A 13,758-nucleotide genomic window follows, 5' to 3' on the forward strand; every position below is an offset into this window, starting at 1 on the left:
TGGCAGAGACCAGAGAGATGTTCTCTGGATGGAGCACCAGGTTCAAGGTTTCAGTGCCAGAGACACTTTGTGAAAATGATACGTCTTTGGGACACCTGATAATGTGGAAATCTGTATTGTGTTTTCATCCATCCATGTGAAGAATGTGAATATCAAACATTATTAGGACTACACTGTGACCTGTGGTTAGACTTGGAGCGCCTCTCATAGAGAAAGATAATCCCTCAAAGGGAGGGGTGCTGTCATGTGTATTCACTCAAACCCCAGTGATAAATTCATTGTATATAAAGAAAGCCACACTCCCGGCCTGACCAAAGTTTGAATATCAATGTGAAATGGCCTTTAGACAGCTCTCCTTTGCAGTATTCGGCCCCCCTCCTCCAACGCGTTTTGTCTCTATGACCTCATAGACCTCTATGACTTAGCCCCAGTGTGCGGAGTGAAATGCATCAAGGGCATAGGAAGGAGAGCTGTCTGAAGGCCGTTTCAAGTTGATATTCACACTTGTGTAGGGCCAGGGGTCTGACTATCTATCTATCTATCTATCTATCTGTCATCAGTATCTCTATCTATCTATCTATCTATCTATCTACCCCCTATATCTATCTATCTATCTATCTATCTATCTATCCATCTACCCCCTATATCTATCTATCTATCTATCTTGGAAATGCCTGTACAGCACTGCGGAATATGTCAGAGCTACAGTTTTTGAATCTATAATAATAATATAAATAATGTGTGATTGTGGGGGGCATTAGAGTGTAAGCTCCTGGCTCAGTGTTCTCTGTACACCACTGTGGAATATGTCAGATATATACAGGGCTTTTTTTCAGCGGGAACGTGGGGGAACGCAGTTCCAGCACCTCCAGCACTGAATGTATGTAATGGCCAGGGGTGATAGGGAGGGTCTATTGTTTCTGAAAGATATATTGTCGATGAGGGGGATCTATTGTTGCAGGGTCCATTTTTGCTAGGGAGATCTATTGTTGGTGGTGGGGGATCTATTATTGATGGGGTGTCAGTTGTTGCTGGGAGGGATCTACTGTTGATGGAGGGGTCTATTGTTGCTGGGGGCTGGGAGATATATAGTTGCTGGGAAGGATTTATTATTACTGGGGGGGGGGGTATTTTAGGGCAGGGGGTCTACTGTTGCTGGGGGATCTACTGTTGCTGATGGGTTCTACTGTTTTCTTCCTATTAATAACAAATTCCATATGAATTCCTTAGTACCACAAAATGATAGTTGGCTCTGTGTTCACTAAAAGGGCGGTACTGGAAGGTGGGTAGAGGGTGGAACCAAAGGACAGCACTCAGAGGTGGATAGGGGGTGGAGACAAGGGGTGACTCAGAAGGGGGGGGAGTACTCGCACCTATTCTCTGAGGAAAAAAAGCCCTGGATATATATAAATGAATAATTATAATAACTAAAACTAGAGGAAAGGCGATTTAACCTTAAAATACGCAGGGGGTTCTTCACTGTGAGAGCAGTAAGGATGTGGAATTCTCTTCCACAAGCAGTGGTATCAGCGGGGAGCATTGATAGTTTAAAAAAACTATTAGATTGGCACCTTAAAGACCACAACATACAGGGGTATACAATGTACTGTTAACATCAAACACACACACACACACATCATAGGTTGAATTGGATGGACTGTTGTCTTTTTTCAACCTCACAAACTATGTAACTATGTAACTATGTAACTATGTAATATGAGGTCTGTTCATAAATCATTAGTTGCATGAATATTAGAAGCATTTGTGCAATTTGAAGGAAACGTCCCGTATTTTAGAGATAAATGTCACTATTGTCAGCTCTATTAGGTGACCAAAAAATGATATAGCTTCCTGAAATACCTCAATGAGAAACCTGCACCACATTGTGGCCACTAGATGGATCTGACAATACCGTACAAGCATTCATCTCTTAGAAAAAATACAGGATGTTTGGTTCAGCTTGCACAGATTTTTCTGACTTTTGTGCAACAAATGTTTTATAAATAGAACCATAAGTGTCTATGGTAGTACATTAGATTGTAAGCTCTGGGGCAGAGGCCAAGAGGTGGAGATTCTGGGAAGGGGACTAATCTACAGTAAATGGTGTTTTCCATACAGTGCTGAAGAACATGTTGACACTAAAAACAATACCTAAATAAGAATGAAATGTGTTGGGAATATGCCATTTCTAGGCCAGTGTACGTGGACCTTCCATCGTGTCTGATTTCTATGGCTCTTTTGTTTTCCAGGTGAGCCCAACTTCATCAAACAGCTCATCAACTTTGACAAGGACAACATCTCCGAGCGGGTCCTGAAAAAGATTGGCCAGTACTGCGTCCTTCCAGACTTCCAGCCAGACATCGTTGGCAGGGTGTCTCTGGCGGCCCGCTCCCTGTGTATGTGGGTGCGTGCCATGGAGGTGAGCACATTATCATAAGTCAAGGAGATTGGCGTGGATGAGGCCATGTTTGCCAAGGTTTGGTAGATGTTTGTGGTCTTTGGGGATGTTCTGTCTTTCTGATTCTCCATCCCTTGGTTAAATCTTTTCTCTCTTGGCAGATGTACGGTCGGATATTCCGTGTGGTAGAGCCTAAACGGGCCCGCATGAACGCAGCCATGGCACAGCTGGCGGAGAAGCAGGCGTCACTGGCTGAGGCTCAGAATAAACTCAGAGAGGTAACTGGGGCTTGTATTGATAGGAATCACATTTAAGGCATGGTATGAGCCGGTTCACACTACCGCGACCAGAAAGTCGCCCCATGAAGGAGCGACTTTTTAGCGCAACTTTAGCGCGACTTGTGCACTACTTTGAAGAGACTTAAATGATAGGCGACTTTGTCTGTGGGGAATGCCTGGCTAATCTTTTTCTTCTTCCTGGAAAGTCGGATCACAGTCGCTTGAAAATAGATAAGGATCCGACTTCAAGGCGACTCCCATTGAAGTCTATGTGCACAAGTCGGATAGAGGTCACCTTGAAGTAGTACAGGAACCTTTTCTGCAGTCGGAGCGACTTCAAGATGAGCCTTGATCATGTAGTTTCCTGGTGTCAGTTGTTGCTCTGTACGCACAGCCTATAGTAGAGTAATGGCTTATTTACATTTGCTTTGACTTTAACACACATTAAAGCGCCTACTGCTTTAGCTTGCTTTTTTGATGTTGTTTTGATGCTTTTTTGAAGCTTAAGGGCCCTTTCACACGGGCGCTCCGTATGTCCGCAAATCATCCTGTTTGTTTGCGGATGATATACGGACATAATGTAAGTCAATGGCATTGCGGATGTCAGCGGAATACCATTCACTGACATCCGATTTTCTTCCTTTCAGTTCTGTTCCATTTTTTGGAACGGAACAGAACCCTATTTTTCCTCAGTTCAAAAAACGGAAAGGATGCAAAATCGGATGTCAGCGGTGTCATCCGCTGACATCCGCAATGCCATAGACTTACATTATGTCCGTATATCATCCGCAAACGGATGGGATGATATGTGGACATACGGTGCGGATGACACAAATGTCATCCGCTCCGTGAAAAGAAAAAAAAAAGTGCCGGAGCGTATCGCAATGCGGTCCGCTCCATGTGAAAGAGCCCTTAAACACTTCTGGACCGGAAGATTTGCCCTCTTAATGACAAGGTCATTTTTTGTGATTCGGCACTATGTTACTTTAACTGACAATTGCCCGGTCGTGCGACGCTGTACCCAAATAAAATTGATGTCTTATTTTTTCCCACAAACAGAGCTTTCTTTTGGTGGTATTTGATCACCTGTGCGATTTTTATTTTTTGCGCTATAAACAAAAAAAGAGCGACAATTTTGAAAAAAAAAAAAACAATATTTTTCACATTCTGCTATATAACATTCCCAAAAAAAAAAATTTAAAAATCAAAATTTTTTAACATTTTAGGTCAATTTGTTTTCTGCTACATATTTTTAGTAAAAAAAAAATCGCAATAAGAGCATTTTGATTGGTTTGCACAAAAGTTATTGCATTTACTAGCTACGGGAAAGATTTATTTAGTTTTCATTGTTTTTTTTTTACTAGTAATGGGGGAAATCTGTGCGGGACTGCGACATTGCGGCGGACAGATCGGACCCCTAACTGACATTTTTGACACTTTTGGGGGGACCAGTGACATTACTACAGTAATCAGTGCTATATATATGCACTGTTACTGTAATAATGACACTGGCAGGGAAGGGGGTTAATCCTGTGGGTGATCAAGGGGTTAGATGTGAGCCTAGGGGAGTGATTCTAACTGTGGGGGCGGGACTTGTGAAATGATCAAAGGCGATCTGTGATCATTCCAGAGAGAAGAACGGTCAGCTGTGTTTACAACAGCAGAGCGTACTTCTCTCTCAGCGGGGAACGATCGCGGGTTTCAGACGGCAATCGTAGCCGCCTGCCCCGTGCATCGGAGTCCCCGCTGCCAAGTGGGGGCGGGAGCTGCCGAGTGGGGGCGCTCGCACCCTAGCTGCCTGCTCGTGACTGATGTAGACCTACGTCGGTTTGTGCAGCAGAGCCACATTGCCGCAGTAAATAGGCGGCGACCGGTCGGGGAACGGTTAATGAAGGTTGGCAAATGCCCTGTATGTGTTGATTTGCTATTTGTTTTGAAGGTGCCCAGCAGAACCCCGGCTCAGTAGTACCCCCGTTCAGCAGATCCCCTGCTCAGTAGTAACCCCCAGTTCTGCTGATCCTTTAATTTGCTGATCCTCCTCTCTCTCTGGTTCTCGCTCGCCTCCATCTATATTGTTCCCACGCTGTGCACCACGCTTGACATCTGCTAGTTTTTCTTGTTCCGGTCCCCCAGCTCTGCTGATCCTGTGCCTCTCAGTTCTCTCTCTCTGGTCCCCACTCATCTTCCATTATATTGCTCACACGCTGCACACCACATGTGACATTGCTCGTTTCTCCTTCTTATGGTCCCCCAGCTCTGCTGGTCCTCTGCCGCTCATTACTCTCTCTCATGTCCCTGCTCAATCTACCAATATAGCGTTCCCACGCTTTCCAGCACACCACGTGCCATCTGTTAGTTGCTGCATTCCAGTCCAGACCCCGCTCACCTTCCTGCTGCCTGCTCCACACTGCACACCAAAGATTACGTCTGCACCAGACACTCCCAGAATATATACACATGAACTGGAAGTGACTGCTGATGACGGCTTTCCGGTTCGCTTGGTGGTTTCCCAGTGCATCCTGGGATATCTCATACCTGCAATACCTTCAAAACAAAGCGAAGCTAACTCTGAATAAAAGCCTGTCAAAAGCTTCAGGTGCTGCTAGCGAGCTTTGTTATAGTTTCTATGCAGGCTTTGGAGACATTTTGAAGCACCAAGAAAGTGACATGAACTAAGGCATAGCAGAGCAAACGCAACATGTGAACAGGACTGTAAGGACAGGACCTTTTTATTTAGTGACAGGGGCTTTGATTGGCATTCAGAGTGCTTTAACCAGTTCTGAACCAGAAGGATTGGCCCCCCTATCGACCAGGCCATTTTTTGCGATTCGGCACTGCATTACTTTAACGGAAAATTGCGCGGTCGTGCGACGCTGTACCAAAATAAAATTTATGTCCTTTTTCCCCCACAAATAGAGCTTTCTTTTGGTGGTATTTGATCACCTGTGTGATTTTTTTTTTTTTTTTTTTGCGCTATAAACAAAAAAAAAAGCAACAATTCTGGAAAAAAAACAATATTTTTCACATTCTGCTATATAACATTCCTAAAAAAATTTAAAAATCTAAATTTTTCATCCTTTCAGGCCAATTTGTATTCTGCTACATATTTTTGGTAAACAAAAATCGCAATAAGCGTATTTTGATTGGTTTGCGCAAAAGTTATCGTGTCTACTAACTAGGGGAAAGATTTATGTCATTTTCATGTATTGTTTACTAGTAATGGCGGCAATCAGCGATTTTTAGCAGGACTGCGACATTGAGGCGGACAGATTGGACCCCTTACTGACATTTATGACACTTCTGGGGGGGACCAGTGACATAACTACAGTGTCATTATTACAGTGCTAAAAATATCCACTGTTACTGTAATAATGATACTCGCCCCCCCCCCCCAGCACCACTCCCGTATATAGTACATAGTATATAGTATATCTGCGGCGGGTGGTCAGCAAGTGGTTAAACAAGTGTCAAATACCACATTCTGAAGCAAATGTAAATGAGGCCTTAATCTTTACATTCCGGTGTCAGCAGCCATAGTTTGTGGTAAAATGTGAGGTGTGCGACATGGCACTGCACAGGTTAATGCCTGACCTCTGTAGTCTAAGAACTGACACTTACTGTGAAAAAACGACATATCCCACAATCCTTGGTCTCTCAGTCTAGTGGTTTGCAGGCAGGGCCATCTTACCGAATGGGCATGCTGGGCAGTTGCCCGGGGGCCTCACCTGCCCAGCAACCCAGCCCCAGCCAAGCATTAGTCCAGATTCCCGTGTGTATCCCGCCGCCAAATTTAGCAGGTGGCAAGCACCTGTCGGCCCTGCCCTGCTGTCAGGCCATTTGGGCCATGGAGGGGGAGCCCACATCTGCAGGAATGCCTGTCCGCCTCCACGGGAACAGGAACACACAGGACAGTCGAGTCTGACTCCTGTACGTGTGTGTGTTCACCGGACCCAGCCGCCGAACATGGAAGCTGTCATTAGCCTGGCACTGCTGTACAAATAAATATCGCCTTATTGATAATTTGCATTTTTATTCTCATGGGTGATTGTGTAGGCAGGGCCCCAGTGCACTGCATTGCCTGGGGCCCTTTAATGCTCTTAAGATGGCTCTGTTTGCAGGGGAGAGCTACACAGTAATTAGATCTGACACCGACACAAACAGGCAGAGCATTCACAGACACACAGAGCGCTCTTGTGCCATTTGGAAAGGGGATGGAAAAGCATGCATTGGATGCAATATGTGATTGGAAAGGAGTCTTTGGTAAACGTTTTATAACTTATGTTCATACATATCAAAAATGGAACCCTTGACAGTAAAAGAATTAAAGCTTGGTTTCTCTTCTTGGCAGGTGGGTGAACGCCTGGAGCAGCTGAAAATGCAGTACGATGAGAAGTTGGCGCAGAAGGAAGAGCTAAGGGCGGAGGCAGAGTTGATGGAGGTGAAGCTGCAGAGAGCCGGCACCCTGGTGACGGGACTGGCGGGAGAAAAATCTCGCTGGGAGGAAACGGTTAAAGTGAGTATCATGTTATGTTCCGGGGCCTCCAGCCATGCTGCAAAACTGGTGGTGGTTGGAATCTTACCATTTCTATATCACAATTACTAACGTATTCCTATTGAGGTCAGCCGTATTCAGCGTGATATAAGATTTATGAAGAGGGAGTATTCGATAACCTGAAAAGCTTTGGCCTTCATATTCTGCTTATTTTCTAATAAAATATTTTGGACTCTTTGACCTATGGGTGGGGAGCTCCATCTCCTGCCTATATAGTGAGAAAAAAATTAAAGTTAGACTTACCGGTAACTTGTTTTCCAATAGTCTTTCAGGACAGCACCTTAGAGAGATGGCTCCTCCCTCTCCTCATCAGGAAACACCCCATCCACCAGATTTTAAAAGGAGGCTTCTCCCACCATTCATCAGTTTGTAGAAGAGTACCTCCGGCCCATGCTGGAACACATAAACAGATATGGTTAATCACAGCAATACATTTTATACAATAGGGCGGGATCCTCCTGCTGTCCTGAAAGACTATTGGAAAACAAGTTACCGGTAAGTCTAACTTGAATTTTCCCTAAAACGTCTTTCAGGACAGCACCTTAGAGAGGATTATCGAGACTTACTCAATTTAGGGAGGGACCACAGCTTGCAGGACCTTTCTGCCAAAAGCCTGATCTTCAGCTGCCAAAAGGTCCAACCTATAGTGTCTTGCAAATGTAAAGTAGCTTGACCACGTAGCCGCTTTGCAGATTTGATCTGGAGTGGCACCAGCTTTCTCTGCCCATGTAGTGGCTAACGCTCTAGTAGAGTGAGCTCTGATCCCCTGCGGGGGAGACAATTTCATTTGGGAGTAAGCCTCTGAAATAGCGGATCTGAGCCATCTGGCTATTGATCCTTTTGATGCCTGGCGACCTTTTTTGTTGCCAGAGAAAAGAACAAAAAGAGAGTTTGATGATCTAAACTCTTTAGTAACCTCCAAGTAGTGTATAAGAACCCTTCTTACATCTAGGTAGTGAAAGCTTTCTTCCTTATCTCCTGATGGATTAGGACAGAAGGTAGGCAACACAATTTCTTGTGATCGGTTTCTCGTTGAAGCTACTTTTGGGAGAAACCCTGGATCCGTCTTGAGAATTATCCTATCTGGATATATGGACAAGAAAGGTTCGATAGCTGATAAAGCATGTAATTCACTGATTCTTCTTGCTGATGTTATTGCCACCAAGAAGACTGTCTTGAGGGTAAGGTTTTTTAGTGTAACCGTTTCTAGTGGTTCAAAAGGTTCCTTTGTGAAAGCCTGAAGGACCACCGACAAATCCCATTTGGGGAAGCTTCTGATAGGCACTGGTCTGGAGCGGGTAAGGGCCCTGAAGAATCTGATGATTAAAGATTCTGAAGAAATGGGCCTTTCCAAGAATACCCCCAGGGCTGTAACTTGTACCTTGAGGGTACTTACTGCCAAGCCTTTTCCTGCGCCCTCCTGTAGGAACTCCAAAATTGAAGTAATACTGACCCATTTTTGATCTTTCGATTCACACCAGGTATTATATGTCTTCCAAACTTTTGCATATATATTCCTTGTGACTTTTTTCCTACTGGAAAGTAGAGTAGCAATTAATGCGTCTGAAAATCCTTTCCTTTTCAGCAGTTGCTCCTCAGATACCAGGCGGTGAGCTTTAGCTTTTCCACTTCTGGATGATAAACTGGACCTTGAAACAGTAGGTCTTGACGAGGAGGGAGCTGAAAAGCAGGTTTGACTGATAGTTGAAGGACAGTCGAAAACCAAACCCTTTTGGGCCAATAAGGAGTGATCAGGATCACTGAGGCTCTTTCCATTTGGATTTTTCTCAACACCAATGGAATGAGCTGGAAGGGGGGGAAGGCATACCCCAACCTGAACCTCCAGGGATGTGCCAGGGAATCTACTCCCAGAGAGTTGTCGTTTCTGTGGAGTGAGAAGTAAAGTGGAAGTTTTGCGTTTTCTTTCGTTGCAAACAGATCCACCTCTGGCTTTCCCCAAGTCTTGGTTATCAACATAAAGACTTCTGGGTTCAAGCTCCATTCTGCTTCTCGGATCTTCTGCCTGCTTAAATAATCCGCCACACTGTTTAGTGTACCTTTTAGGTGGATTGCTGACAAGGAAAGTAACTGCCTTTCCGCCCATTGCAGAATTTCCGTTGCCAAAAGCTGTAGGGTTTTGCTTCTTGTGCCCCCTTGCTTGTTTAGATATGCCACTGTAGTGGCGTTGTCTGAAAGGACTTGAACATGAGTCCCCTGAAGATTTTGAGAGAAGGCAGTTAGGGCTAGGCCGACTGCCTTTAATTCCTTCCAATTTGAGGATTTTCTTGTCTCGGTCTGAGACCAAACCCCCTGTGCCAGGTTTTGGTTCCAGTGGGCTCCCCACCCCCACCTGCTGGCATCCGTTGTTAACCTCTGGTCTGCCGGGAAGGACCAGGCCAAACCCTGAGACAAGGTTATCCGATTTCTCCACCACCAAAGGGACCTCTTGACCTTGGTGGGGATTTTTACCTTTAAGTCCAAAGTCTCTGGATTGTGATCCCAGATTCTGAGGAGGAAATATTGGAGTGGTCGAAAATGCAGCCTTGCCCATTGGACAGCTGGAATTGATGCAGTCAGGATTCCAAGGACTGACATGATCTCTCTGATCGACCACCACTGATTTGTTTGTAGCCTTGCTACCAAATTCTGTATTTTGACCTGTTTGTCTTCTGGTAGGAAGATTCTTTGTTCCACAGAGCATAACTGAAAACCTAGGAACTGAACCCGCTGAGCCGGTGTGAGATTCGATTTCTTGATGTTCACTATCCATCCCAGAGCTTCTAGATGACCTCTTGCCTTGTGCAGGTCCTCTTGAAGTTTTTCCTTTGACGGGGCAAAGAAAAGCAGGTCGTCCAGGTAAGGCACCACAGAGATTCCCTGAAGGCGGAGGGGAGCTAGACACTCTGCCATTACCTTCGTAAAAATACGAGGGGAGGATGATAGCCCGAAAGGGAGTGCTTTGAATTGGATATGGAGCATTTCCTTTCCCAGATTTACTGCCAACCTTAGGAATCTCTGTGAGCGAGGGGCAATAGGGATATGTAGGTAAGCATCCCTTAAGTCGATTGATGCCATGAAGCATCCTTTTGTTAACAGGGTTCTGACTGTAAGAATTGAGTCCATTCGAAACTTTTTGTACAGAACTGACCTGTTTAATGGTTTCAGATTCAGTATAAGACGAAAATCCCCCGATGGTTTCTTTATCAAAAATATGTGGGAATAAAATCCCTGATGTTGTTCCTCCACTGGAACTGGACAGACAACTCCCTGTCGCCTCAGGTCCTTTAACAGGTCCATCATAGCCAGGGCTTTTTCTGCATCTCTTGGGAGGTTTGTGACAAAGAACCTTTCGGGTGGCGTCTCTGAAAACTCTATGTTGTAGCCTTGGGACAGCATACCCAGAATGTATTGATTTTCTGTTATGGCTGCCCAATAGGGGAGGAATTCCCTCAATCTTCCTCCCACCGGCAATGTCTTGTCATTGTGTTTTGTTGGTTGACACAGGAGGATGGAAGAGAACACCTCCTTTCCCTTTGGGTTTTTGTGTCGACCAGTTTCTTCTCTTCTCCTGGGGTCTGCTATTTTGCTGAGCTTTTTGAGGTCGAAAAAGCTTCTTTGCTGCCTGTTTCTTCTTCACAGGAAAAGACTTCTTTTTGTCTGCTGTTCTATCTAGAACAGAGTCTAGCCCAGGCCCGAATAGTAGATCCCCTTGAAAAGGAAGTCCACACAGCTTATTTTTAGAAGCTGTATCTCCAGGCCATGTCTTTAACCAAAGAGCCCTTCTGGCTGAGTTGGATAAAGCTGCAGATCTTGCTGTCATCTTCACTGACTCTGCTGAAGCGTCAGCAATGAAGGCTATGGCCGTGGAGAGCGTGGAAAAGGAATCCAAAATTTCCTGTTTAGGTGAGTCTGCTGTGATGTGTGCTTTTAGCTGGCTAAGCCAGTATTCCAGATTCCTGGACACACAGGTTACTGCCATGGCAGGTTTCAGACTCCCCATGATGGATTGCCAGGATCTCTTAAGTTGCGGGTCCATCTTCTTATCCATGGGATCCCTCAGGATTCCCATGTCTTCAAATGCTAGGTCTGTTGACCTAGAAACCTGGGAGAAGGCTGCATCAATCTTTGGCATCTTATTCCGGGGAGCTCCTGGGTCCTCATCAAAAGGAAATCGCCTTTTAAAGGCTTTAGGGAAGAAGGTTTTCTTTTCCGGATCAGCCCACTCATGTTTTATTGCATCTGAGATGGTCTGATGCACTGGGAAGATACGGCCCTTAGGCTCTTCCAAGCCTGCATACATTTTGTCATGTAGGGACAGTTCCTTCTTTTCCTCCTCTAGACCCAGGGTGATGTAAACTGCCCTCAGGAGACCATCCACTTGCTCTAAGGATAGTTTGTATTTAGTGGGCCTGCTTTGTGCCCCTCCCTCCTCTTCTTCCTCTGAATCCTCCTTGGAATGTGAGGGGGAATTATCTCCTTGGGTGGAAGGAACCCCTTCTGTCCCCACCGAAGGAACCAATTGTGAACCCTGAGAGGACAGTGAGGCTGATGGCTGACTCAGGGCAGGGTCCTGTAGGGATGACCGAAAAGATTGGATGGTAGCATCCAATTCCTTCCTCACAGATGCGACTAAATCGCCACAAACTGCAGATGCTTCTTCCTTTACTAGTGCATCAATACATCCCTGGCAAAGTGTCTTTTTCCAACTTTCCGACAACTTTGCTTTGCATGAAGGACACTTTCTCTTGAAAACAGTTTCAGAGCTTTTAGCCTGGAAGACATGAATGGGAAAACATACACATGCTTCTTAAAAGTCAGCCTGATCCTCAGGGCCACCAAAGGTGCACAGAAAGACATTTAAAGGGAAGTCCCATGTGCCCTGACAGGCCCCCAGCCACCGGGGGGAAAGATAAAAGGGATGGAGAGAGACCCCACAGTAAGATAGGCCATATAAAGATACCCCTTACCTGGGCCTTACTGGTGCCTGTCCCACTGCTGAAGAAGCTTCCATCGCTTGGCAGCGGTATCACCCGTGGCTTCAGTACCGGTTCCGGAGACCAAAGCGCACCTGCACTGGACCGGATCCGGAATAAGGCACCAGCTTGCTCCTCCCTTCTTCCTCTGCGTCCGGCGGAAATGACGCCATACGCCCCCTGCAGAACGCTGCCCTTTCCGGAACCTCACTTCCGGTCCGGACGAGCGTCACTCGATCCGGAGAAATGGCGGCAAATTTGAAAAAAAAAGGCGGCGGAAGCCTAAGAAAAATCGTTCCGCTCCTCCAAGATGCCTTCCCAGGGCTGTGCTCTGCGGGGTCCTGACTCAGCCTAGAGCACTGAAGAGGAAGAAGGAGCCCATGCACTGCAGTCGGTCGCGTGAATGGGAGAAGCAACCGTCTCCAAAAAAGGGTAGGTGGACGTAGGAAGCCCGGTCTCTCAGGATAGCACCTTAAGAGCCCAGCTCCCCACAGAGGTGTTCCTCGGCCGGAGGAAACACAAAAACTGATGAATGGTGGGAGAAGCCTCCTTTTAAAATCTGGTGGATGGGGTGTTTCCTGATGAGGAGAGGGAGGAGCCATCTCTCTAAGGTGCTGTCCTGAAAGACGTTTTAGGGAAAATATGATGGGGTCATAACTTTTTCCAGAGGCGTAACTAGAACCTTCAGGGCCCCGGTGCAAGAAACCATGGAGGACCCCCGGGACCCCTGGCCCTTCAAGCCTGGGGCTCTTGCCACTGATCCTGGGGCCCTTTACTCTCGTTGCGGGGCCCTTTATTACGGTCCCCCAGCTGGACCCTTTCACAAGTTCTGCAGTGGGACCCCTTCCTGCCATGTTGGGGCCTCCCCAGGGTGGTGGAATGCCAGGGCCCTGTTGCAAGTGTGACCTTTGCCATCCTGGAAGTTCACCCACTGGTGTCAGTAGTTTTTATTTTTTGGTATTTTAATTGTATTATTTTTTATCATTTTATTTTATTTTTTTACAGTGTCAATGACTATGACTCTGTCCATTCAGAAAAGGAAGGAGCTGGTAAATTATATATTTACTGACCCCTTCCTGGTTCTCTATTGTAACACATCATCTACAGCAGCCGCCAGGAGAGGGGAGGGAGCACAGTGGGGGGCAGCACAGTGGGGGGGGGGGGGGCAGGGGAGCACACAGGGTCCCAGAGACAGCAGAACACAAGTGAACTGGATAGGAGGAGTGTTGGGGGCAGCATACAGAGGAACCAATCTCCTCCATTTTCCTCCTGCAGCTACAGGAGGAAAAAGGAAAGTGATTTCTCTACATGCTGCCCCCGCCCCCCCCCCCCTTCTTCCTATCCAGTGGACAGGGGAGCCGCACAGGCCCCCTTGAGCATGAGGCCCGGTTGAAATTGCAACCCCTGCAACCCCTGTAGTTACGCCACTGACTTTTTCCTATTTTATCCAAAAAAAAGTTTTAGCTTTACAAACAATAAAACCCTTTGAGAGTCTGACAACTGCTGTGGCTGTATTGGGCTGGGTGGTGCATTAAGCGGTGCCTACATTTAGTGCAG

At 46.2% G+C, this 13,758-nt stretch overlaps 1 protein-coding gene across 1 annotated transcript in view; it reads left to right on the forward strand.

Annotated features, from left to right (window-relative positions):
* The window catches only part of DNAH2 (dynein axonemal heavy chain 2), a gene marked incomplete at its 3' end in the record, with an annotated part of 417,940 nt that overhangs the window by 325,650 nt on the left and 78,532 nt on the right, over window positions 1-13,758 (forward strand). The window contains exons 64-66 of the mRNA XM_082254654.1: window positions 2,250-2,419; window positions 2,560-2,676; window positions 7,025-7,189. Of these exons, the coding sequence (XP_082110780.1) occupies window positions 2,250-2,419; window positions 2,560-2,676; window positions 7,025-7,189 (452 nt within the window). The remainder of the gene's footprint in view (window positions 1-2,249; window positions 2,420-2,559; window positions 2,677-7,024; window positions 7,190-13,758) is intronic.

The sequence above is a fragment of the Pelophylax lessonae genome (assembly GCF_965119305.1).
Source record: "Pelophylax lessonae genome assembly, chromosome: 4".
NCBI lineage: Eukaryota > Metazoa > Chordata > Amphibia > Anura > Ranidae > Pelophylax > Pelophylax lessonae.